This window comes from Dermochelys coriacea, chromosome 1 (genome assembly GCF_009764565.3).
Source record: "Dermochelys coriacea isolate rDerCor1 chromosome 1, rDerCor1.pri.v4, whole genome shotgun sequence".
Classification (NCBI taxonomy): domain Eukaryota; kingdom Metazoa; phylum Chordata; order Testudines; family Dermochelyidae; genus Dermochelys; species Dermochelys coriacea.
In genome coordinates, this window is record NC_050068.2 from 5,823,850 (window position 1) to 5,851,717 (window position 27,868).

At 43.5% G+C, this 27,868-nt stretch overlaps 1 protein-coding gene across 3 annotated transcripts in view; it reads right to left on the reverse strand.

Annotated features, from left to right (window-relative positions):
• STIM1 (stromal interaction molecule 1) overlaps positions 1-26,814 on the reverse strand; it is a 177,189-nt gene extending 150,375 nt beyond the window's left edge. Inside the window, exons 1-2 of one of the 3 annotated variants that reach the window (XM_038398851.2) lie at positions 26,686-26,814; positions 23,477-25,143 (exon numbers count right to left, since the gene is read on the reverse strand). In XM_038398851.2, the coding sequence (XP_038254779.1) occupies positions 23,477-23,585 (109 nt within the window). In that variant the 5' untranslated portion in view covers positions 23,586-25,143; positions 26,686-26,814. Of the gene's footprint in view, positions 1-23,476; positions 25,144-26,619 lie in introns of all 3 variants that reach the window. The other 2 variants (XM_043503978.1, XM_043503979.1) reach the window with 2 other exon arrangements.
• Between the last annotated feature and the right edge of the window lie 1,054 nt (positions 26,815-27,868).

Here is a 27,868-nt window from a genome sequence, read left to right on the forward strand (position 1 = left end):
CCTCAGACCCCTGGCTGAGAACCACTGGTCTGTAGCACTCTGTAGATCAGCAGCATTCAATTTGCAATTCCACATGAATGCAATGAGGTCTGCAACTGGAAACCTCCCCCTCCTCCCATTGTCAGCACAGCTATTGAAAGTGTGGGTTGATCAGTCATTTCCAGGGGTTTAGCTGATGACTAAACCAATCCACTCTGATATTGAGAGAACCATCTAAATGTAATACCCCATCAAAGGCAAATAGTTTATTACACTGATCAGAGAGAAGTTTCAAGCATGGTGTGGCTCCATATCCCCTCCTACTGCTGAGCTCTATGACATCTTTTACAAGTTTAGCAGGGCCAAAAACATTGCTCTTGTTTCTATCATGATTGCGAGAAAAGATACTTCCAACTGTCCATGTCTTTTAGACAGTAAGGTGAGCCCACACACTTGTCTTCCCACACTGCCAACAGGATATACAGTATGTCTGGTCTACTCAGTCAGGAAGTTCCAATGGTCTTCCCTTCTGAATTTACTTTGGACTCCACTACCAGCTCAGAAATTCCTTTATCTGTGGGGACAGCTGTACAACTATCTATTGTGGCCTCAGGTACACCTTTGTCTCCTGCGTCGTTTACATACATTAATTCATTAGGCTCAAGGCTTTCATGCAGTTTTAAATCATCACTTTCTATGTCAAGCAGAAAACCTTCACATTATCCGCTACCATATGAAACCTCTCCTCATCTATTCGTATTCCTGGAGAATGTAGAGGATAACCTCAGATAACCTACAGTACTGCCTGGAAGAGACCAAACTATTTGAAGTGGATGAGTCAAAGAAAACACAATGAGGTTATAACCCCTGCTGGAAAGCACAAAGCATTTAAAAAAAAAAAAACCCACCCACACCACACTATATCAGGAGCTGTGAAGCAAAACTGGGGAAGTCTTTTGTCATCACGGGCTGACAGGAGGACATAACCCATAAAGTCCCAGAAATACATGGGAATATTACCGAAGCAACTGTTTTCCACAGAACAGAAATCAATATGTATAAGGGGCTTATGAAAGCATCAATATTCAGGAGTTTCACTCCAGCGGTCCATGTCCCTTTACTCAAATTCAACTGAATATTGAAATAGGAACACATGCTAAGAATTTATCATAGTGATGACAACAAATCTGACATGATCTATTGTGTGGAGAAGAAGCTGATCACATATGAGGGGATAATTTAGCCCCCTTACTAACTTGGCTGCAGTCATACTACATTACACTGTGGTCCTGTCAGAATTTTACAAAATAAGCCAAGCCCGGTCAGGCTAGGTCAGTATATGGACAGGAAACCTCCAAGGAACACTGGGTATTTAAAGTGATGCTGGTGGGCTTTCACACCGACTACAATATTTTTTACTTTCTGTCCTACATTGCTATGCATTGTTTAAATCTGCTGTATCTATCCCAGAGACTGCTGCATTTTAGTGACTGGTGAAGTGATACATATATAGTCCTGTGGAAGATATGAGGTTTAATTAATTTTCTGAAAGTGCTTTGAAATCCTTGGATGAAAGGCATGGGGATAAATACCACATATTCTCTTCAGACCCTCTCCAGAATTAAAAAGAAAAGTGCTCACAATGTAGATGGGTTTGTGATTTAACCTACAATTTCGTCAGGAAAGATGATTAAATAATTAGTTTCAGAGTAGCAGCCGTGTTAGTCTGTATTCGCAAAAAGAAAAGGAGTACTTGTGGCACCTTAGAGACTAACAAATTTATTAGAGCATAAGCTTTCGTGAGCTACAGCTCATGCATCCGATGAAGTGAGCTGTAGCTCACAAAAGCTTATGCTCTAATAAATTTGTTAGTCTCCAAGGTGCCAGAAATAATTAGTGACAATTCAATGCTATCTTCTGATCAGATGGGTCAGGGTGAACTTGAATCAGTGTCAAATAAATCCCTAAACTATTTATGGACTCTTACAGGTTAATTTCTATTATACAGTAGTATCAGTCATGATTCCAAGGTGGGCATGGGGTAACAATTTCTCATGTACTGAACAGGTTTCGGAAACTACTAACTGTTCAATGCATCTAAAAAAGAAAGAACTGGTTATTAGCATGAATATCTTCCTTTCCTCCCATTATATCAGCATGAGTTTGGACAGACTGGCAGCTGAATGTCAGGTTGAGGAAACAAATCCATGAACTTAATTAGAAAGGGAGATAACCCATGGAAGATTGTATCAGTTTCTAATGTCCATTTCTAAGTGTGATGGGGCACCAGTGGGGACCAGCTGTGGTCCATCAATTAGGGTGAACTGCAAAACATGGGGCAGACAATCCCCAAAAAGTTGGTGGATATTCCAATACCTAGATTTACCAAGCCGGGATAAACCAACTTCTTTATTACCTTACTAGTTACTCAGAAATCCAAACAGTTCCCTTAAAGTGATCCAGCCTCAGGCCTCCATCCAGGTACCTACTCAAATATGATGATTTCTGAAAATCTCATTTCACCATATAAAAGAAGAGGTTCTACCAATCCCAAAGGATTAGACACATTACCTCCCCGGTTATTGAATATTCCGGATCTTACCCAAATACACACTACAGCCAATTCTTATTAACTACACTAAAATTTATTAAAAAACAGAAGAAAGAATATGGTTAAAAGATCAGTATACATACAGACATGAGTTCAATTCTTAAGATTCAGATTCATAGCAGAGATGACAGGTTTCAGAGTAGCAGCTGTGTTAGTCTGTATCCGTAAAAAGAACAGGAGTACTTGTGGCACCTTAGAGACGAACAAATTTATTAGAGCATAAGCTTTCGTGGGCTACAGCCCACTTCATCGGATGCATAGAGTGGAACATATAGCAAGATAGATCTGTATACATACAGATAAGTTGGAAGTTACCATACAACCTGTGAGAGAAGAGATGGTGAGCGTCGTAACTGCAAAGAGTTCTTTCAGAAATACTCCATAGGTTATAGCCCAATGTTTATATTTCAGGGCGATCCACTTAGAACTGGGATCTTGGTCCTTATGGCCTAAGCTTCCCCTGTATGAAGCCTCAAGCAGATCTGAGATGACAGAATCAGGACCCCAACAGTCTTTTATACAGTTTTCTAGCATCCACTTGACTACACAGTCCTGGGTAAATAATAGGCTTTTGATGCAACCTTCTGCTTTCTAAACACCACCAGTAATTAGTTACACAAATTAACGTAGGGCAATTTATCCATTAGGCAGCCTATTACTAATTTCAAAGAGACATATAGACAATGACATTATTTCACCAGGTTTCAGAGTAGCAGCCGTGTTAGTCTGTATTCGCAAAAAGAAAAGGAGTACTTGTGGCACCTTAGAGACTAACAAATTTATTAGAGCATAAGCTTTCGTGAGCTACAGCTCACTTCAGTAAATGCATCCGATGAAGTGAGCTGTAGCTCACGAAAGCTTATGCTCTAATAAATTTGTTTCTCTAAGGTGCCACAAGTACTCCTTTTATTATTTCACCAAAGATTCATCTAAAATGTTAATATTCCCTTTTGATCTCTGAATTAGTAGCTAAAGGGACAGACAGGAACTGTCCGATTACATGGGTAGCACCTAAGATGCACACAATTAATATCACCTCTAACAACATAGGTTTGCATTTCAAAGTTCTAGCCTATTTAGCATGCAATGGCCCTAGATAACATTTCTAATATGTCTTTAAAGGTCAGCTTTGGGTCATTGAGCCTGCAAGCCTTTTCATCCCTTTCTGGCCATGAGTTGTATTTTGTACAAGTTTTGCTGCAATTATATAGCAGTGGTAGCAATAATGATTTGCATGATTATATTTTAATTAGACAATGTCACACTAAGGTTTTACCAAAAAAATATATTTCTACACTAATTTGTATCCAGCAAGATATCATGAAGCTGACAAAAGAAACGTGCAACTAAAATTGAGTCTCTTATGTTTAAAAAGCCTTAAAACCCCTTTGTTTTCTATAGCTCAATGGTATAGTTGGAGCAGGCAAGAAGAGAACATAATGGTTCTCTTCCTAGTTCCATCGACTTAGAGGTGCCACTCACAGTAGATTGTGCAAATCTTCACGACTGACTTCTTTCTGGCATGCTTTGATCAGCAGTGAAATAGAGGTAACAATGAGAAGTATTTGTTATTGTTAGGCTTCAGAGTTAACACATCATTCAGATGAATGGGATCAGTTTATATAAACATGTTGTCAGCTTAGGTCTGGTTAGTATCTTGAACAGCTGTAAGGACTACAAACTTTATATTAAAGTTCTAAATATCAAGATGGCCCTCTATTGGGGGAGAGGGGGAAGCCTCTTTAAGACAGCCCAGTCTGAACCATGTTTCAAATGGTAAAGCAAATAGGATGACTAGTGCAGAAGAGGATACATATTAACTGGACAAGCATATTTTGAGGGAACTATTTCTTGCCCCCAGCAATTAGGTCGCATGCTGCATCTAACCCCCTCCTGGAGGAAGTCTAACATTTCACTGAGTGACAGATGATCACTGCACTGGCACTGCTACAACCCTAAACATACCCATTGCTTAGCAGCTTTAATCCTGAATTATTTTTCCCTTTCCTACAGCACAAAGCTGAGCTTGACAAGAAAACGAGCAAACTGTACAAACAAGCAGGCAGCTCATTTATAATTCGAATGTTGAACATTCTTAAAGTTCTCCTGTTTATTATGTTTCTATCCGCTGAGAATCTCAGAATTTCAGGCACTGACTCTCAAAACCTGAAATAATGAATTTGACCAATGTTTTTAATACTCTCCTTCAAGAAGAGAGGTGGGAGGTACTTAAAAGACAATGTTATTTACATTTATTGCAACACATGGGATGCAGATATATATTAGGAAATAGAAAAGGAGGACTTGTGGCACCTTAGAGACTAACAAATTTTAGGAAGGTCTCTGTGGGTATGTTGTTCAGAGGTGTGTTGGAAATATTCCTTGAGTCGGAGACGTCGAAAATAGGATTCTAGGTGACCACAGAACTGTATCATGTTTGTGGGGGTTGAGGGGCAGAAGGAGAGGCCCTGAGATAGGACAGATTCTTCTGCTGGGCTAAGAGTATAGTTGGATAGATTAACAAAATAGCTGCGTGGGTTAAGGGAACCACTGTTGTGGCCCCTTGTGGCATGCAGTAGTTTAGTGTCCAAGTCTAAGGTTCAATGTCAAGGTTCCTTCCCCGCTCTGAACTCTAGGGTATAGACATGGGGACCTGCATGAAAAAAAAACCCTAAGCTTATTTTTACCAATTTAAGTTAAAACTTCCCCAAGGTACAAACTATTTTACCTTTTGTCCCTGGACCTTATTGCTGCCACCACCAAGCATCTAACAAAAACAGGGAAAGAGCCCACTTGGAAACGTCTTTCCCCGAAAAATCCCCTCAAGTCCTACACCCCCTTTCCTGGAGTGTCTAAGGTGCCACAAGTCCTCCTTTTCTTTTTGCGGATACAGACTAACACTGCTGCTACTCTGAAACCTGTTATTAGGAAATAGTAATTCATGTTAGCAAATCAGGTTCTCATCTTTCTGTTTCCACACAGAGCCAGCTGGCTGGAATCAGTACAACCTGCTACAATTTCAGAGCCCCCCACACCGAAGGTGAGGGGACAGCAGAGCCAGAAGCATGTAAAACTAGGGTGACCAGACATCCCAATATTATTGGTACCATCCTGATATTAGAGGCTGTGTTTTATATAGGCCCCTATTACACGCCATTACACCTGCCCCATCCCGACTTTTCACACTTGCTATTTAATCACCCTATGTAAAACTATCCCCTCAGGGAAACTGTTCTTTGAAAGGGGTATTAGGCTTGCATGAGTGGTTCACACAAGTCTGGAAAACTAGCTTGCAGCAGCAAAGGTCAACGACATAAATATTCAATAAAGGTAAGAGACATACTACTCAGAGAACTTTACGGAATCCCCAGTGGTTCCGAAAGTAAGCCTGAGCACAAATTCAGACTACCTCATAATGAACCAATATGTATCCCAAAGTGGAAAAACACTCTACACAAGGGATGGACTCAAAATTCATGCAGACATACATACATACATCCAAGCAACCCCATGGAAATTACTTCATATTTATAAAATAACCAAATCACATTCATGGCTCATTTACTAATGGATGTACAATACAATCCCTTCAATGATCCTACCACCTATTCTAGAGAAGGGAACTTCACCCTGTTATTTTCTCTCCCCATCCCAACAAACTGCTCCTGTTCCACTGCAGAAAAACCTACATCTCAAACCTGGCATTCAGAGTTCCATATGCAACCTCTGTATCCAGTCACCCACAAGTGCACCCTGTTCTGACATCCCAATATAATGTACTGAGATACAGTCTGTCCCTCTCCATTCAAGGGCCAAATTCTGGTTTTAAGAAGAAAGTCAAGAAGCAACCCTTGCAGAAGCCTTCAGTGCCACATTTCTACCCCAGTGAGCAAGATTCAACTCCTACAGAAAGCTTAACGGTAGCCAGGGTGCACCACATTTGGGTGCACCATGTTCCACAAGAGGCCTTATGATTTGAAGCCAGAGGACTCTCAGTATTCACACTGGTAACAGATGGAGCAGTGCTCAGGGAAAGACTGAGATACCCAAGGATCAGAAAAAAAGAACAAGGACTACTTGTGGCACCTTAGAGACTAAAATTTATTTGAGCATATGCTTTCATGGGCTAAAACCCACTTCATCGGAAGAATGCAGTGGAAAATATAGTAGACAGACAAGCAGACCATGAAAAAAATGCATGTTGCCATACCCATTATAACAAGAATGATCAGTTAAGGTGAGCTATTATCAGCAGGAGGAGGAAAAAAAAACGTTTTGTAGTAATAATCAGGATGTCCCATTTCCAACAGCTGACAAGAAGGTGTGAGTAACAGTTGGGGGTGGGGAGGGGGGAAATAAGCATAGGGAAATAGTTTTACTTTGTGTAATGACCCATCCACTCCCAGTCTTTATTCAAGCCTAATTTAATCGTGTCCAGTTTGCAAATTAATTCCAATTCAGCAGTCTCTCATTGGAGTCTGTTTTTGAAGTTTTTTTGTTGTAGTATTGCCACTTTTAGGTCTATAATCGAGTGACCAGGTCAGCTGTTACAGAATGGGCTGGAATAACACATGGGTGAAAACGGCAGAGAAGAATGCAGGAGCTGATTAAATCAAAATATAAAACTTCTTTCTAAACCCTTAAAACTTTGCCAAACAATATCACACATTGTCTTCCACATACCCTCTGGCTGTTTGGAAAGCCAAGCAAGCATTCAAATCAGTTAAAACAAAAGGTAACTTGCCTTATATTCCCTTCTCGTGGTCAAGATGTTAATGGCTCGGCCAAATGAGCTGGTCTTGCCGGAGAAAGGAGAAGAACCCAAAATTCACTCTAATGAACTGGAGTTCATCCCAGGATTGCTGCAAGAAATAACTTTATTCCATACAGACTAGCCCAAGCTTCGAGTTTGTTCCTGAACTACACAGGACTTCATTTCTCCAGCATCTAGCTTTATTTGTACAGTATAGCTGACTAATGAAGCAATTCAGCAGGTTTTTCAGTGCAAATAAACATGTGGTGCAATTTTAGAACCTCTATTTTAAAGAGGATCTGCACCATCTGCAGTCGAGCAGCAAAAGAGTAACCTCTCCACTAGATCTGGGCTTTATGAGCTATGAAGAGGATGTGCGCTACTGCCATCATTTTAATTAGCCCAGCCTCAGAGTTTAATAACCAGGAGAGGAACTGCAAGAGGCACAGAGACAGCCTCAAGGTAAATGTCCTTATTGAAAAAATAATTCCAGATGGAATGACGGTATAATGTTGTGCTCTTTTGCAATGAAATGTGCAAACAGCTCTTGAAACAGAGTAATTTCAACCATCTCATCACCTGACAATAGAGATCACCCCTCTGCTGCCCCTGCAATCTTTGCCCAAACACTAACGTGCCCAGAGAAGTAAAGGCTGTGGCCACTTAGCAAGGAATGAAGGCACTGCACCCAGTGATTTTATGTAATCTGCCATCTACACACAAACTCAATGGGCAAGAGTGGAGCACAGAACAACAGAGGAGCCTATATCTTCCTTATGCACCACTCCACGAGTAGGCCACATAATTTTCAGGCTAATTATGTGGACTACTTTATTCTATACAGGTTCTTATACTGTGTTTATCATCAAAGCACCTTTCAGTAATGCATTAAGTGACGTGACTAACATTTGTCACATGTTCATTCTCTCATCCTCTTCCCAGGGGAAAGGTGTGTGCAGAGGTGCATTTTGGTTTGGATTTTCATATTATATATATATAATGCGACTCTAAGAGCAGTGCCAGAGGGCAAGGGGCTCACTGGTATCGGATAATGAATTTCAGCTGGCCTCACCAATTCAGTGTACCCCAACTCACTACGGTTATAATCTGTATCCAAAAGATGTCATGCAATATGTCACTGGAGAACTAATAATTCACTGAAAGAAAAGGAGTACTTGTGGCACCTTAGAGACTAAAACTTATTTGAGCATAAGTTTTTGTGAGCTACAGTTCACTTCATCGGATGCATTCAGTGGAAAATACAGTGGGGAGATTTATATACATAGAGAACTTGAAACAATCAGTGTTATCATACACATTGTAAGGAGAGTGATCACTTAAGATGAGCTATTACCAGCGGGGGTGGGGGGGAGGCAGGAGGGAGGAAGGAAGAAAAGCTTTAGTAGTGATAATCAAGGTGGTCCATTTCCAGCAGTTGACAAGAACGTCTGAGGAACAGTGGGGGGTGGGGGGTGGGAATAACATGGGGAAATAATTTTACTTTGTGTAATGACCCATCCATTCCCAGTCTCTATTCAAGCCTAAGTTAATTATATCCAGTTTGCAAATTCATTCCAATTCAGCAGTCTCTCATTGGAGTCTGTTTTTGAAGTTTTTTTTGTTGAAGAATTGCCATTCTCAGGTCTGTAATCGAGTGACCGGAGAGATTCAAGTGTTCTCTCACTGGTTTTTTAATGTTATAATTCTTGGCGTCTGATTTGTGTCCATTTATTCTTTTACATAGAGACTGTCCAGTTTGACCAATGTACATGGCAGAGGGGCATTGCTGGCACATGATGGCATATATCACATTGGTAGATGCGCAGGTGAACGAGCCTCTGACAGTGTGGCTGATGTGATTAGGCCCTATGATGGTGTCCACTGAATAGATATGTGGACAGAGTTGGCAACGGGCTTTGGCATCACTTGACCTATGTCCTATTGTTTATAAATTTGTTTTATTTTACTATGAACCAACTCAGTTAATATGTTTGAAAATCAGAATATATTTACCCCAATTAAGCTAAAAAGCACAATACAGTTTCTCTCTCCCTAAGAGAGTAACAAAGCTTATTATTTCTCTGAGCTATCCAAGAGAGGACAGGACACTTCAGGACACACTGTTTGGGGAAACTCGGGACATGGCATGCGCTAATGTCACCTTGCTGGTTGTAACCAAGGCTGATGGAAGCTAGAATGGGGCTGTAGCCAGACTACTGGAGTCAGAGCTGCTGAACCAGGGCTGTCTAGCACACAGACACTCAGGTGTGACCTGCATGCTTAGTAGGTTGGCTGTGAACATCCCAGGCTGGAAGCTACAGCAGCAAAGCATTGTAAGGCACCCAGGGTTGCAGGGCAAGTGGTGACAACCCCCTACTAGTCTGGAAACAGTGATACATATACACACCCCGCTATATCTTTATGTTAGAGAAGGCAAGGTCAAAAAATGTGCCTTCCACAAGTGGGGAGTTCTGTGTTGGTCCTTAGCTCCTATGGGAGCTCATTCCACAGTCTTGAAGAGTGAGAGCTCAGGTCGCTCCTTAAACTGTTTTAGATATGACTGAATATCACAAAGCCCAACCCTATTCCTAAAGCTAGAAAAATGTACTACAAAGAACAATTGTACACTGCTAAGGAGCTGGACTTGATCATATAACAGTTCATGGCCTAGAGGAAGGTCTTGTGTAGAAGAGAGACTCAGGACACCTGAATTCAATTACTGGCTCTGGACAAGTCATTTAGTCTTTCAATGCCTCAGTTCCGCATCTGTACAATGGGAAAAATAGCCCTACGCTACCTCATAGAGGTGTTGTGAAGATATATACATTACAAACTACAGCAGAACCTAAGTTATGAACACCAGAGTTATGAACTGACTGGTCAACCACATACCTCACGTGGAACCAGAAGTATGCAATCAGGCAGCAGCAGAGATAGACAGACAGACAAAAAGCAAATACAGTACAGTATTGTATTAAATGTAAACTACTAAATAAATAAAAGTTTAAAAAGATTTGACAAGGTAAGGAAACTATTTCTGTGCTTGTTTCATTTAAATTAAGATGTTTAAAAACAGTATTTTTCTTCTGAATAGTAAAGTTTAAAAGCTGTATTAAGTCGGTGTTTATTTGTAACCTTTTGAAAGAACCAAAACATTTTGTTCAGAGGTACAAACGTTTCAGAGTTACAAACAACCTCCATTCCAGAGATGTTCGTAACTCTGAGGTTCTACTGTATGAAGATATGCTCAGATACCATAGTTATGGAAGCCGTAAGTAGAGTGGGGTGCATATTTTGGACAAAGTTTATTCACCCAAAAAATGCTGCTTCAGGCCAGCTAAAATTATTCACAAATTTGATACAAATTCCCTGAAGAATTTTGGACAAAAAAGGGATAGATTCACAAGGGGGCTTAGGCACCGCTCACAAAATTTGTGCTGGTGCTGCTAGACTTATACCCAACTGCCCAGTACTTGGGTTGGGGCACTGGAGCAAGGACTATGAACCCAGGTCTCCCTCCCCTTTAGGTGAGTACCCTAACCACAGGCTATAGCTCTCTCAATCTGTCCTGTTGAAGCTGTTGCACTTTGTATAAATTATTAAATATTCACTGGCACAGCGACTTGAGCCGTTAGGCTCCACACCCCAAGCAAGTGCCCTAACCACCAGGCTAGAGAATGAGTCGGTGAGTCTTTCACTCACACTCTCTCTATGACTATTCAAGTATTTTATACAAACTGGAACAGCTTCAACAGGAGAAACGAAGAGATCCTTTGCTTGCATGTAAAAAAAAAAATAGTGGCCTGAAACTAAACGTTTCATTTGACCCAAACCAAAATTTTTATCCACTTTTTGATTCGCCAAAAATTCAGAACTATCTGGGGTTTGGTTCAGGTCTGATTTTTTTATTTTTCAGAAGTGCCAGCAAACTAAAAAATCAGTTATTCACCCTGTCCTAGCTATAAATACCTAAGATAGATAGATATTACTTCTCTACCCATGAGGATTTTGTGAGGGTAAATCCCTAAATACTTGTGAAGGACTCAAAGACTGATGATGAGGACGATATAAATATCTAAATGGATTCCAGGTTTCAGAGTAGCAGCCGTGTTAGTCTGTATTCGCAAAAAGAAAAGGAGTACTTGTGGCACCTTAGAGACTAACAAATTTATTTGAGCATAAGCTTTCTTAAAGCTTTTTAAATGGATTCCAATTCTCAAAACATCATTGGCTCCAGGATAAATCCTTTTTCATTTCTGAATAAGCCAACGACTGCACTGTCCATTCAGGTTTCCATGCAAGCTGGAACAGGCTCCTCACATTTTCAGATAGGATTCTTAAAAATGCTCTAAGGAAGTAGTAATGGTCTCTTTCGTAATGTGTTCAATAGATGTTGCCAAAACTGTAATGACAGTATCAATTCTACAGAGGATCAAGTCATATTAATAAGTGAAGTCGAGATCATTTTACCAGGTAGGTCACCTGATTTAACTTTGAAGCAGTGGGCATTACCCAATACTGTCAGCACTTCTGCCTTGGCAAACAGACTAAGGGTCAAACAACAGAGGACTTTTCCCAACCACTCATTCTACTTTTCACTAAAATTCCCATGTTACCCAATCAAATGCCATTAGCATTTGCAGCTCATACCTCTCATGAAGGTGCCTGTCAGGCAAGTGATTTAACATTGCCAGAACTGACTGAAGCCATAAGCAGAAGGTTTAAGAGTAGCAGCCGTATTAGTCTGTATTCGCAAAAAGAAAAGGAGTACTTGTGGAACCTTAGAGACTAACAAATTTATTTGAGCATAAGCTTTCGTGAGCTATAACGTCAAAAATCCTTGCTGATCTAGAAGAGCACCAACTAAAAGTAGCTTTCAATACTTTCTCAATTATACAAGTTTCCTTAGAATAGTGGCAGAGAAGAGGATGCAATAATTATTACGCAGAACTCCAGCAAGAAGTCAGAGTTCCCATGAGACTGGCTTGGGAACAGAATGATTACACCCATGTATATGGCCACCAGCCTGTGTTTTTTAATTTGATTCCCATCCATCAGCCAAGCAGTGACAATGGGGATGAATGAAGTCTTTCCATCACTTTATATATCCTGTACTAACTTAACGGATTCATTTATCTTTAATCCTTTTTGTTCTCCGTCATTCTTCACCATATCTATCCAATGCATCCTCAGTCTTCCTCTATTTGCAGTCCCTTGCACTCTGCTATGCATCTCCATGCATAGTATCCTTTCCAGTCCATTCTCGACACATCTCTCTTTAATCTTCTGTAACATTTTTATTTCTTGCCCTACTGGTTTTCTTATGACATCATATTTTATTTTCTGCAGTCTTAAATCTCTCACTACTCCCCTCAGCCAGTTCACTTCTGAACTCAGTCTCCTGTGTTCATCAGCTTTCCTCACACGTCAATGTTCCAATCTGTACAGCAGTATCAGCATGACGTCTGTCTCAGAGACACAGATTTTCATTTTTATCAAAATGTCTTTAACCTTCCAGATCCTACAGAATTTTCCAAATGCAACAGCGACTACAGTCTTCATTTTATGTTACTTTCAAATTCCCATTCTTCAATTCTAGTCCTTCAATATACAAAAACTTTTCCACTTGTTCTAGTTCTGTCTCTGACTTTCATCTTTGCATTTTCCTCGTCTTCCAGTTGCCATACTTCAGCCCTAATGTTCTGCTTTCCAAGTTTACCTTTTCAGTTATTTTTTGTAACTCCTTAACATCCAATCTTGATTTAAAAATGGTCACTAATGGAGAATCCGCAAGAAGCCTTTGTAAAAATTGTTACAATGATTAATTACTTTCACTGTTAAAATTTTTTACCTTATTTCCAGTCTGAATTTGTCTCGCTTCAACTTCCAGTTATTGGATCTTGTTACATGTTTGTCTGCTAGACTGAAGAGCCAGTTATTAAATATTTGTTCCCATGTAGGTACTTTTAGACTGGAATCAAGTCACCCCTTGACCTTCTCTTTTAGCTCCTTGAGTCTGTCACTATAGGGCATGTTTTCTGATCCTTTAATCCTTCTTGCAGCTTTTCTTTGAACCCTTCCCAGTTTATCAACATTCTTCTTGAATTGTAGACACCAGAAATCGACAGTATTCCAGGGGCAGTTGCACCAGTGCCAAACACAAAGGTAAAATAACCTGTCCGCTCCTTTTCAAGATTCCACTCTTGATGCATCCAGGGATCACTTAATCCTTTTGGCCACAGGGTCACACCAGGAGCTCATGTTCAGCTGATTATCCACCATGACTTTCAAATCTTTTTCCGAGTCAGAGTTCGGCACCCTGTAAATATGACCTACATTCTTTGTTCCTAGGTTTACATTTAGCTGTATTAAAACATGTATTGTTTGCTTGTGCCTAGTTTATGCGAGCCATACATTCTCAAAACTTGCCATAAACCTTTCTTCCAAATGCTATCAGAAGCCTTTCTGAAGTCTATAAAGTTGTTTTAGCAGGTTCAGTTGTGTTCAGACAAAGCAACAAGTATAAAACAACCTGGCAACACCCCCACTGAAAACAGTGGCACTTCCTAGACTATGTCATTGTAAGAACACAGGATCTAAGAGATGTCCAAATCACCCGTGTTATGAGAGGCGCTGATGATTGCTGGACTGACCACTGCCTGGTGATGTCAGTCACATCAATCAGGATTGCACCGAAATATAGAAAGCAACCCAAATCACATAGACGGCAATACAACATACAAAGACTTCAATCCTCAGTGCACCAGGAGACTTCCAAACAATCCTCAGTGAAAAACTGACCATATGCACACCTGGAAATAACACAAGTTTCGAAAAAGACTGGCAAGCCTTAAAACAGACCATACATGAGGCTTGCGAGGAATCCATCAGCCTTGCTACCCGCCGCCATCAAGACAGGTTTGACGACAACAACATTGAATTTACAGACCTTTTGGACCAGAAGAGAATAGCTTTCTGCAACTGGCAGAACCAACCACTATCAGTCAGAAGCAGACCTCTTTCCATCAGCTCAAAACTGAAGTTCAAAGGAGGATCAGAGAAATCAAAACCAAATGGTGGGAGGACAAAGCAAAAGAAATCCAAACATTCGCTGACAGACATGATATGTGGAGCTTTTGTTGTGAGACAAAGACCCTGTACAGACCAAGCTCACGTGGCCTCATACCTCTGAGCTCCGGAGATGGTAGTGCCCTTCTTAAAGATAACAAATCCATCAAAGAGTGCTGGAAGGAACATGACCAAAAGCTTCTAAATAGAGAATCAACTGTGACTGATGACACCATTGACTCCATCCCTCAGCACCCAATCTGGGAAACTCTTGACAAACCACCAACCCCGAGGAGGTCCGCAAAGCAATTAAACAAATGAAGAACAATAAAGCTCCAGGTCCTGATGGCATACCAGGTGAAGTACTGCTGATACAGACTAATACAGTACCATTCTGAAACAAATATTAGTGACTTTCAGCTTCAAATTATTACCTCAAGGTATCCCTGACCCTTATGGCCCCACGCTGCGCCCCTCTAATAGCCCTGGTCTCTGGCTGTTCAAATTCAGCCTCCAAGCGCTGAGCCTCAGCGGTCCAGCCCTGAGTGAAGCTTTCACCCTTGCCTTCACAAATATTATAGAGCGTACAGCACGCAGCTATAAGCATAGGAATACTGTCATCGGTCACGGCCAGCCTCCCATAAAGGCAGTGCCAGCGGGCCTTTAAATGGCCAAAAGCACACTTAACTGTCATTCTGCACTTGCTCAACCTGTTGTTGAACCGCTCTTTGCTGCTGCCAAGGTTCCCCGTATATGGCTTCATAAGCCACAGCATTAAGGGATGGACAAGGTCTCCCAGGATCACAGTGGGCATTTCGACTTCCCCTATAATGATCGTCCGGTCCGGGAAGAAAGTTCTGGCTTGCAGCTTCCTGAACAGGCCAGTGTTCAAAAAGATGCATGTGTCATGCACCTTTCTAGACCAGCCTGCATTAATGTCCATGAAACACCCCTGGTGATCAACAAGTGCCTGGAGAACCATAAAGAAATAACCCTTCCGATTAATGTACTCGGTGGCTAGGTGGTCTGGTGCAAGAATTGGAATATGCGTGCCATCTATCACCCCTCCGCAGTTAGGGAAGCCCATTTGTGCAAAGCCATCCACAATGTCACGCACGTTGCCCAAAGTCACAGTCTTTCGGAGCAGGATGCGATTAATGGCCCTGCACACTTCTGTCAACATGAGTCCAACGGTCGACTTTCCCACTCCGAACCGGTTAGTGACTGATACCAGTAGCAATCTGGAGTAGCCAGCTTCCACAGTGCAATCGCCACACACTTCAACAGGGCAGCTCTCATTCTCGTGTCCTGGCAAAGCAGGACTGGGGCGAGCTCATCACACAGTCCCATGAATGTGGCTTTCCTCATCCTAAAGTTCTGCAACCACTGCTTGTCATCCCAGACATGCATGACAATGTGATCCCACCACTCAGGACTTGTTTCTGAGAAGCAGCATTCCACTGTAGTACCTCCATGAAAAGCAGCATTCCACTGTAGTACCTCCATGAATGCCACAAGCAATCTCATGTCGTAGCTACTACACTTGGCAAGATCAATGTCGAACTCCTCTTGCCTTTGTAGTTTAAGGAATAATTCCACTGCCACTCATGACGTGCTAGTGAGAGCGAGCAGCATATTAGTCATCAGTTTGGAATCCATTCCTGCAGCCCGAAGAGGCAGAGTGCGCAGTACACAAACCATTGAAAGACGGTGCCAAATGCGGACGGAAGCACAGGGATTGCAATGCAGCATGGGCATTGGGACAGGACGGAGAATGCCCCACGACCCGCTCTGCCTTTCTACAACTCTTAGCGGCAGAAGAGGAAGAGATGCTCTGTGGGATAGCTGCCCAGGGTGCACCACCACGAACACCATCAAAGTGCCGGAAGTGTGAACATGTTATTGCGCAGGCAGCTGACAGTGTGAACGCACAACAGCAGTTTCCCTTCAGCACTCTCTGAGCAGCGATGTAACTGCCAGCAATGTAATGCCAGTGTAGACATACCCTTACAAGCTACTGGGGAGAAGCTGGAGGTTGTGGCAGCTAGGCAGGGAAAAGAGGGGCTTCTGGCATCAGAGAAGGTGGGGGGGCCAGTTCAGAATTGTGGAACAACATATTAGGTGGATGTTTCTGAAAAAAACTGCATTTGTTTCATCTGGAGAAGAGAAGACTTGGAGGTGGGGGCCACATGATAACTTTTTATGTACTTAAACTGTTGTTACAAGGAGGAGAGTGAAAAATTGTTCTCCTTAATCCCTGAGGATACAACAGAAGCAAAGGGCTTAAATTGCAACAAAGGAGGTTTAGGTTGGACATTAGGAAAAACTTCTTGTCAGGGTGGTTAAGCACTGGAATAAATTGCCTAGGGAGGTTGTGGAATCTCCATCATTGAAGGTTTTTAAGAATAAGTTAGACAAACCCCTGTCAAGAGTTCTAGTTCTTACCTAGTCCTGTCTTGAGTGCAAGTGTCTAGACTAGATGACCTCTCAAGGTGTCTTCCAGTCCTACACTTTTATGAATCTGCTAAAATTACCAAACAGTTAGCAATGTTGATATTTAAATTAGCATCTTTAGGTTTTAGAGTCAATGCACCATTCAAGTGTTCATAACTTTCTGAAGTATTGTTTCAGACTGTCTGCGCACACACACACAGAGTTCGCAGTGGTTTACACTCCATTAACGTTTTCAAGGCTTTCTTTGCAACCATAAGAGAACTGGAAACAAGTTTTTCTTTTTAAATCAAAGATTATGGAGCACAATTTATCAGCTACAGAGGGATTCACCAGAAAACTCAGCACCACAGAACCACAAACCATGCAGGACACTGACTATGATGATTTTCATATAACATGCAAGTGGCAAGGATCAAAAACTTTTCTTTCCGATCCCTAAAGACTGAGTCAAAACTTGTATTCACCTACCGTTATTCACAGGGAACTGAAGGAAATAACAGTTATTTTGTTAGAGACTAGATACTTCTGAATTTTACATGGCACTTAGGTTCCAAGGGAAAAGGGGCCTTAGACATATCTAGGGTAAACAGTTCTCGACCAGTGCTTTAGAAACATGAAGTTGTCCGAACAACATGCTTTCAAGCTGCTCCTCTGGCATCCTATTCATTTTGATTGTGTGTATTCTGGTAGCACTTGGGAGCTCCAGTCAAGAATTAAGGCCTCATTGTGCTACATCCTGGACAGACAAGCAATAAAGATGACAGTCCCTACCCCCAAAGAGCTTATGGTCCAGGTGTCAGACAAGACACAACAGGTGGACAAAACAGACAAATGAGATGAGAGAATGAAGTAACAAAACAAAGTTAAGCAGAAAAATAGAAGTCTCAGCTCACTATTTACCTAACCAATAGATAGAGCAGCAAATTGTTCCAGCAGCTTGAAAACAACAAACAGTTAAGTGGAGCCACACAAAAAGACTGCTTAGGCTTTCTAGTATGAGAAAGTGTAGTTAATGCTTTAAGGCATTAAGGCAGTTCCTATTCAAGCACATTCCCATGACATTCCTGGAGTTGGGGAAATAAGGAAGGACTTTTTTAATGGATTTTCTTCCATTTACCCTCAAATGCAGTGGAGTGCGACTAATGCAGAGGACAAAACATCAAGTAACTGCTACGGTGTGGAAGCAGTCAAGGAGCAAAACTCCCAGTCCAGTACAAAAGCATTTATCCTACTGCAACTTAATCAAGCACTGGGATCTTTCCTTTCATCACATCCCTGCCAGAGGGAGAGTACTTTACAACACTGGTCAAGTGATTTCCAGGCCACAGCCAGCAAGTTTTCAAGGAAATGTAGAGAAATGGGGGAAGCAAACTTTAAGTCAGCAACTGCAGTTTAGCTACTCAATTAGTGCAAGAACCACTAGAAACTGTACTTTCTGAATGCCATCTACCACAGCTGTTATCCAGAGAGTATCACAACAATAATGTTAACAGGAGCAAGGATCTTTACTTTATCTGGCCATGCCATAAGGAGGAACAAACTGATTCCCTACATACAAGGCATCCCACCAAGGTCCAGCATTTCTCCCAGCAGGGACAGGGAGGAATAGCCTTTTCCTTACAAATAGTACAGACACAAGTCAGGGTAAGATACAGGAAAGCAGATGTGCAGGCACCTGTTATTAACATGGACACAAACAGAAGATGAATTTAAGTCAAAGTGAACAGGCTGCCCACTTTTCATTGCTGGTCATTTGAAGACGATACAAAAAAAAAATCGGTGGATGGGTAAACAATCACTCGGATGGCTTAGTAAAATAGACTCATTTGAACTAGAGGTCTGATCAGACTGAATCTTTAGGCCTGACCCAGACCTAAGTCGACCCTGACCCAACCAGGTAATACCATTTTTCAATCCAACTCCAAACCTTCCCCCTCCTCCCTGAATACGAGTTGCCATGGGGTCAGCAGGATAGCATACTCTGGCAGTTGCACACACACACTGCTCCTGCCATTCGCTGCTCCCTGCTGCACTACATATGTGCAGTGGCATACTTGCTCCATACCATGCACCCATGCAGCAGGGAGGCAATGGACAGCAGAAGCAGGGCATACAGCTGTCAGCCATTGCCACGCAGACCCCACGGGCAGGAGAGTTGACCTGATCTGCCCTGATGTTGAGAGGGTCTTGTCCTTTTCCCACCCAACCCAGACCCGACGCTCGTAGTCAGGGTCCCACTCAGGTCGCAAGGCTCCAATCTGAACAAAAAGACATTTCAATACAACCAAATGCAAGGTCATATGTCTCAGAACAAAGAATGCAGGTCACCCTTACGAGATGGGGGATTACAGGTTTCAGAGTAGCAGCCGTGTTAGTCTGTATTCGCAAAAAGAAAAGGAGTACTTGTGGCACCTTAGAGACTAACAAATTTATTAGAACATAAGCTTTCGTGAGCTACAGCTCACTTCATCGGATGCAGTAAATGCATCCGATGAAGTGAGCTGTAGCTCACGAAAGCTTATGCTCTAATAAATTTGTTAGTCTCTAAGGTGCCACAAGTACTCCTTTTCTTTTTGAGATGGGGGATTGTATCCTGGAATGCAGGAACACTGAAAAGGACTTAGGAGCAAAGGTACAGAACCCGTTAAACATGAGTTCCCAGTGCAATGTGACAGCTAAGAGGGTAAATGCAATATCTGAATGAATAAGCAGGGTAATATCAAGTATGAGTAGGGAGATATTACTACCTCTTTATACTGTATTAGCGAGATCATTACGGGAATACTGTGTCCAATTCTGGTTTCCACACTTCATAAAGAATGTTGAAAAATTAGAAAGTGTTCAGAAAAGAGCTACAAGAATGATATGAAGTCTAGAAATTATGTCTTACAGTGAGAGACTTAAGAAGCTCAATTTATTCAGTTTATCCAAGAGAAGAATTAGAGGAGATTTGATTATGTTCTACAAGTACCTACATGGGGAAGAGATTTCTGATAGTACAGCACTCTAAAACCTAGCAGATAAAGGCATAACAAAATCCAATGGCTGGAAGCTGAAGCCAGACAAATTCAGACTAGAAATAAGATGAGAATTTGACTATGAGGGTAATTAACCATTAGAACAATTGACCTAGGGATGTCTGAACTCTTTAAATCAAGACTGGATTCTTACTAAAGCTTCTGTTCTAGCTCAAACAGAAATTATGGGCTTGATACAGAGATTAGTAGGTGAGGGTGTTTGGCCTTCATTATGCAGGAAGTCAGCCTGGAGATGATCATATTGGTCCCTTCCTGCCTTAAAAAGAAAATCAACTATATAGTACCGCCAACTCATTTCCTCACAAGTGACCAGACAACTAGCCTCTCCAGCACTACCAACCATAGCTAGACTTGAACCAGACACCTAGATGTGAAAAGGCTAATCATTATCTCATTTTTCAGAGATAACTGATGCCCATGAAGATAACTGCGTACAAGCTGAACACAGTCTGAAGCGCGGTTTTCTGAGAGACTAAATCAGTTACACTTCACATACACAATTACCAGTTCTAAACTCGGGGCTAAACTGCCTAGAAATCACAAACATACACGCATATCCAGTATAAAGCATGTAATTTACCAGGGTGTGCACATGAATCTAGACCTCTGAAAGCAGGAAGAGCCTAATCAGCAACCACTGTTCCAACTCCCACACCTCTGCTTTCTGAGTAAACTGCTTTTCTGCTGATTCTGAGAATCTCATTACCTTCTACAGAGATGACAAGTGACCACCGCAATCAGTTTTTTTAAATATTAAAAACAGGCCAAGTCAAAGAAAACCAATTGTGCTTCTCTTCAAAACCTAGTAGTCCTAGATTGTTTACATCTATGTAATGATAACAGTAATGTATACTCATGCATCAAACTAACAGGATTCATACTGACTGTTCCCAGAGAACTGCAGGAGGCAGAAAGTGATATGTGATGTATGAGGGCCTTCTGCACTTAAATACAGGTAGTAACTACAACAACTAAAAAGCCAATCTTAAAAACTATCTTAAAGAGCCTTTTTGCTATGGGCCTTCTGAACCGAGTGTGGCGTGCACAATAAAACCTTCAACGATTATCCAACAAAGGAACACACACAGAGTAAAAAGAAAAGGAGTATTTGTGGCACCTTAGAAACTAACAAATTTATTTGAGCATAAGCTTTCATGAGCTACAGCTCACTTCATCGGATGCATTCAGTTCCGATGAAGTGAACTGTAGCTCATGCTCAAATAAATTTGTTAGTCTTTAAGGTGCCACAAGTACTCCTTTTCTTTTTGCGAATACAGACTAACATGGCTGTTACTCTGAAACGCAGAGTAGTTAAATGCCATGAATTACTGGCCTCAGGAGTGAATACCTCTGTTATGCATCAATATGTGTCTATGCAGTCCAGTCAGACCTCGTTTATCTCTATGCTGATTTCTGGACTGTAATCACTATGGTATTCTTTCTAGATCCCACACGTGTTAATCTGAAGTTATTTTTATCCAAAAAGGAAATTGTATATTGACTAGATGTGAACAGACAGGAGTACATACAGTGAATAGGAATCCCTTAGAAGGGAAAACCTACCTGCAGGTAATCTACACCGGAGACTGAGTACCTCACACAGTTCTCTCATTTAGAGATAAAAAACAAGTCAGAAACTGAATTACCAGGGCTGCCACATTTCTGCAAGGCCTTCAAAAACTACCCCACTTGAAGGCTCATTGGAGGCACAAACCCTGTTTCAAAAGGACTGCCAAGATCCTGTTTCCTTGTCGGAGCAGGCTGGGTGTGAAGTTGCTTTAAACCTAAAACTATGAAGCATCTCATACACAGAATGTAAGAATGAAAGCCAGTCTTTCAAAAAGATTTGGAACGTAACTAGTTATGGCATTGATTAACGTAAGGGAAAAATTCACGTGAATCAGCATTATACTGTCAACGTGGAACTCAGTATTATCACTGCTCAGAAACGACATACCAGGTTCATGCTCTCTTTCTCAAGAGTTTGCCACAGTTAGTACCAGCCAGTTTTAAAACCAAGTAAAATTATTGATTACTAACACAAGTGAAATGTACCATAACAGCATTAAAATTAACACACACACACACTACTCAGCATTCATAAATCAGCCATTCCTCCATTTATTCCAGGGACCCTTATCTTCACTCCTTAACTGATAAAGTATTACTTATTTGGAAATCTGCATTCATGAGTTTTCTGATCAGGTTCAAACCATTTCTGAATGCAATTAATGTTTTTGGGTACCTCCAGCTATAGGAGCCACCCAGATGCCGAGGACACTGCTCGATGGGATGCTTTCAAGAGGGAAGTTATGCTTGGGCTGTTAAAAGCTGGCCTGTACCCAACCTGAGAGCATTTTTGCAACAATTTTTTCTGCTATGTAAGTCAACTATATTTTTGTCTCCCAGTGCTCATAGGATACTCTTCTACTTTCTTGTGTGCACATTTGAATTCAGTGCTGGTAAAACGTGCAGGACTGGCAGCCCTGACTCCTGAAGGCCACTGTTTATCCGCAGATAGCGACAGTAAAAGCAGCAACAGCACAAATTTCTCTATTATACCTCAATCCTGACATACAGGGACAATCACTAGGAGTGGAGGTATATCAGTCCAAAAATGACCTATTCAAACCTTCACTCCTCCGAGACTATCAAGTTGTCAGCAACGGAGTCAAGTGCTTATGCAAGGCCAACATTTGTCTACTGGGAACCAGTGAGACAGACAGATTCGGGGATGGGTTGAGGGGAACAGGACTAGACAGCAAGAAATTCAGCTATCATACTTTCATTCTCTCTCTCCCTGCCAAGACATGATCAAATGCTTATTTCCCCAAGAATGTCAATAGGGCAATAGTGAAAAAAATATTTTTAGACTCATGATTTTTCTATGCAAAGTATGCAATTTCTCCTTTTTATCTTTCCTCTTTATATTTTGGGACAGTGCTCTTTGCATTCATTGGAGAGGTGGCTTTAAAACAAACAAAAAAAAAAACCCAACCAAAAACTACATTAAATCTGAAATTTCCCAAACAGATGAAGTCAGTATCCACAACAAACAGTGAAATAATCTGCACTTGGTGAATAGTTGGCATGTGTTTTGAAATAAACAGATTGCTGTTTAGTCATCTTAAACCTCTCTGAAAGCAATGGGTTTCAGATTAAGTTCCATCCTGATTCCCTGACACATCAATTCAATCTAACTCAAGAGCAAGATTCTCAAAACTGTTGAGCATTTTTCCACCAACAGTGCATGTCATTTATTACAGGGTCTGCACTATCCTAACATATTGTATCTTCTTGAGGACATCCCTTACTGAAGAAGCTGGAAACTTTAATTTAACATTCTAAGTTTCATCACATGACAAACCAATTCCTTGCAACGTATGTTAAATTTAAAGCATCATGAACTAAAACTGATTAGTTCTTTGACAGAAGATAATCAAAGCTAACAGCATACAGGCCCTACCTGTGACTACCAAGAGGTTTCACAGAGCAGTAAGTTTGCTCTAATGTTTTCCTCATCGCTGGGAAGGAGGGGGAATAAAAACACCATTTCTGAAATCTTTTCCTTACCTGCAATTGCAGTTTCATCCAAATGGGTACCTGGGGGCCTCTCCCCCTGTCCTTGGTGCAGAAGAAAACCACACAGGATCCACACTGCTACCCTTGACCACACATCCATTTCTGTATAATATTACGGCCTTTATCCCTTTATGTGTCAGCTCTTCCTCAGCATCGGTCCCCAATGGATATGTTCAAGTTTTTTAGTTCACTCTGCACCTTTATATCCCAAAATGGTGTAGGAAGTAAAGTGTGTGATATCCCAGGAGTGGTGCCAGATTAATTCCAAAGGCTACAGAAGTAAAGGATGGAGATACTTTGAGGTTCTTTTTCCTCCCTCCAGCATAAACTAAAATTTTGCCCTAGGTCTATGCTTTCTCCCAAAAACCAGCCTCACAATTAAATTTATCTCCAAATAAAACAGATTTTAATTAGCCTCCCTTGCCCTGAAGAAAGTTCACTCAAGTCTTGTATTTTTAAAGACTAGTCAAGATTAAAAATACCGAACATTTTTGGTACTAAAAAGTTAAAAAAAAAAAAAATTTTTTTGCATGAATGATTTTCCAGGAGAGTCTCTGTGGCTCAAAATGCTGCAGCATCCACGGTTTAACCATCCACAGGCAACCCACTTGCAGATTCCAAACTGTTTAGCAAGACTAGAATAATCCAAACTTGTTTGAAAGGATTATTTTTTGGTCAACTAAATGTCCGTGCATTTGACAATTTAAAGCTTTAATTTAAATTTCAAACAACATGCATTTTAATCAGATACCTTTCAAGAGCAAGATATTTGCAAAGACACTAATGCACATTCTTTTAGAGATGCAAAGAAGAATTTTTAAAAACGCAGAATTAAATAAAGTGTTAAAAAGCGCCATATGCCACAATCCTCTATTACAGTACAAAATATAAAAACATGCCAAACAGGGACACCTTATTCAGCTGGAGACTAACAGACCTGGACTCTGCCAGGTATCAGGTAACCTATCCCTTTCTTTGCTTCTTGCTAGCACTCCCTTAAAAAAAAAAAAGTGGTAGAACACCCATTATCCGTTCTTCTATTCCCACCTCAGCAGCACAAAACTACAGTAGTTTTACTACCAGAAACAGGTTAGTCTTGTCTGCTGTCTCCCAGGGTTAGGATCTTTACCCAAGGCAAATTTCTCAGTTTAATCCAAAAAGCCTCTGAACCATTTAATCCAAATTTTGGTTTTCACTCAGTTTTGATCAAGATTTCTTTTTATGCACTTCAGCAAATCTCAGTTTATCTTTGGGATTTCCAGGTTAGTTTATCAGCAACTCTTCTCTGACTCAAAAAATTTGCCAGAATCTCTCTTTGTTTGGCCCAATTTATTTCCAGCACAGCTCTCTTTCAAGACTTGAGCGATGATCTATCCCAGACCTCTTGGATAGGATAGACTACTTTAGGATTTTTTTTTCTTTTTATCCCAGTTTAAATCAACAGCATCTGTTCAATCGTGGATTTTCCCAAGAGAGTATGTCCGAGCAGAACATAAGAAATCCCAGCAGCATTCAGAACACCTCTCATTTGTCAGACCTAGCGCCTATCAACTCCAGGCTTCTTCCAGGACAGTCTGCTCATCCAGTAGGCCTGGCTTCTCCCAGGATTAGTCCTCCTTGCTTCTGGGGCAGCTCTCACGCAGCTGGCCTGGGGTGTCCTGGAACAGGTCCAGATCGTTAATGCTGGTTCTAGTCTCTCTGCTCAGAACCTCCCGCCCCCACTAACAATTCCTCCCAGGCTAGCCCTTCCCCCATATACCAGTGGTCTCACCAAGGCCAACTCTTAACCCCTTTTCCCCATCAGCAATAGTCTAACCCACACTAATTAACCTCCCCCTATCCCCTCAGCAAGGGTCTCATCCAGGCTAACCTTTAACCTCTCCCCCTTCAGCAATGGTTTCCCCCAGGCTAAACCCTTAACCTCTCCCCCTTCCTCCCCCCAGCAATGGTCTCACCCACCATAACCCTTAACCTCCCCTTCCCTCCTCAGCAATGGTCTCACCCACCATAACCCTTAGCCTCCCCTTCCCCCCCCAGCAATGGTCTCACCCACCATAACCCTTAACCTCCCCTTCCCCCCCCCAGCAATGGTCTCACTCACCATAACCCTTAACCTCCCCTTCCCCCCCCAGCAATGGTCTCACCCACCATAACCCTTAGCCTCCCCTTCCCCCCCTCAGCAATGGTCTCACCCACCATAACCCTTAGCCTCCCCTTCCCCCCCAGCAATGGTCTCACCCACCATAACCCTTAGCCTCCCCTTCCCCCCCAGCAATGGTCTCACCCACCATAACCCTTAACCTCCCCTTCCCCCCCTCAGCAATGGTCTCACCCACCATAACCCTTAACCTCCCCTTCCCCCCCAGCAATGGTCTCACCCACCATAACCCTTAGCCTCCCCTTCCCCCCCTCAGCAATGGTCTCACCCACCATAACCCTTAACCTCCCCTTCCCCCCCTCAGCAATGGTCTCACCCACCATAACCCTTAGCCTCCCTTCCCCCTCAGCAATGGTCTCACCCACCATAACCCTTAGCCTCCCCTTCCCCCCCAGCAATGGTCTCACCCACCATAACCCTTAACCTCCCCTTCCCCCCCAGCAATGGTCTCACCCACCATAACCCTTAGCCTCCCCTTCCCCCCCAGCAATGGTCTCACCCACCATAACCCTTAACCTCCCCTTCCCCCCCCAGCAATGGTCTCACCCACCATAACCCTTAACCTCCCCTTCCCCCCCAGCAATGGTCTCACCCACCATAACCCTTAGCCTCCCCTTCCCCCCCCCAGCAATGGTCTCACCCACCATAACCCTTAGCCTCCCCTTCCCCCCCAGCAATGGTCTCACCCACCATAACCCTTAGCCTCCCCTTCCCCCCCAGCAATGGTCTCACCCACCATAACCCTTAGCCTCCCCTTCCCCCTCAGCAATGGTCTCACCCACCATAACCCTTAGCCTCCCCTTCCCCCCCAGCAATGGTCTCACCCACCATAACCCTTAGCCTCCCCTTCCCCCCCAGCAATGGTCTCACCCACCATAACCCTTAGCCTCCCCTTCCCCCCCAGCAATGGTCTCACCCACCATAACCCTTAGCCTCCCCCCCAGCAATGGTCTCTCCCGGGCAGCCCTCTCAGCACCAGACTCGCCCTCGCTCCCTCCCCCGGCAGGTGTCTCCCTTCGGGCGGAGCCCCGGGGCCGGTTACCCTGCTGTCGCGGCCTAGCTGCGGAGCGGGCTGAAGCGCTGCCGCCGCCGCCGCCGCCCGCTCCGACACTGACAGCGGAGGCACCAACCGCCGCGCCGCCACACGGGGCGGGGCGGGAACCAGGAGAGGCCCCGCCCCTTTCCCGCGGGCAGCCAATAGGCTACGGCCCCCTGGCCCCTCCCCCCGGCGGGCTCCGCGCTGCCCCGCAGCGGCCTCTGGCGGCAAAGGGCGGGAGCTGCAGGCGGCGGCTCGGAGCGGGGCGGCAGAGCGCGCGAGCTAAGCAGGCTCCGGCGGGGCCGGCGCTTGGAGGGGAGACGGCGGCTGTCCCGAGGGGGGGGCCCCGACGGGGTGGCTAGGCTGGGGGTTGCTGGGAGACCGTGCGCCCCGCAGCCTGGCCACGGCAGGCTGCCCTGTGTGCATGTCTCCTGGAGACCCCCAGGGAGCAGGGGGCCCCAGCATGGGCAGCCCCGAGGTTCTCAACCCCGAGCGGCCGTCCAGGGGGAGACCCGGACCCCACAAAGCCTCTTCCCCAGCAATGAGCCCCGTGACCCCGCGCGGCGGGCGCTGGGCCTGGAGCGCCCTGCTCCGGGCGGGTCCCCGTCCCCAAAACAACACCAGCGGCTGGGGATCAGGAAACGTTTCCTAGCAGAAAGATCGAGGAGACTGTGGCTGGGGAAAGGGGTGTGAGCCCCGAGGCTCAAAAACTAGGGACTAGCCCAGGGGTGGGCAAATGTTTTGGGGTGCAAAACTGTATGGAGGGCCAGGTAGGGAAAGCTGTGCCTCCCCAAACAGCCTGGCCCCTGCCCCTGCCCCCGCCCCCGCCCCCTATTCACCCCCTCGCACTTCCTGGCCCCTGACTGCCCCCCTCGGAACCTCCCACCCATCCAACCCCCCCCCACTCCCTGTCCCCTGACCGCCCCCTCCGAGGACCCCCACCTCTAACCGCCCCCCTGGAAGCTCACCCCCTGTCCAACCCCCCCACAATTCCTGGCCCCTGACTGCCTCGATCCCTATCCATACCCCCGCCCCCTGACAAGCCCCCCGGGACTCCCACGCCTATCCAACCGCACCCCAAGACTCCCTGCCTTTTATCCAATTCCCCCACTCCCCACCCCCTTACCAGGCCGCTCAGAGCTCCATGTCTGCAGCCGCACCGCCCAGCCGGAGCCAACCACAGCACCGC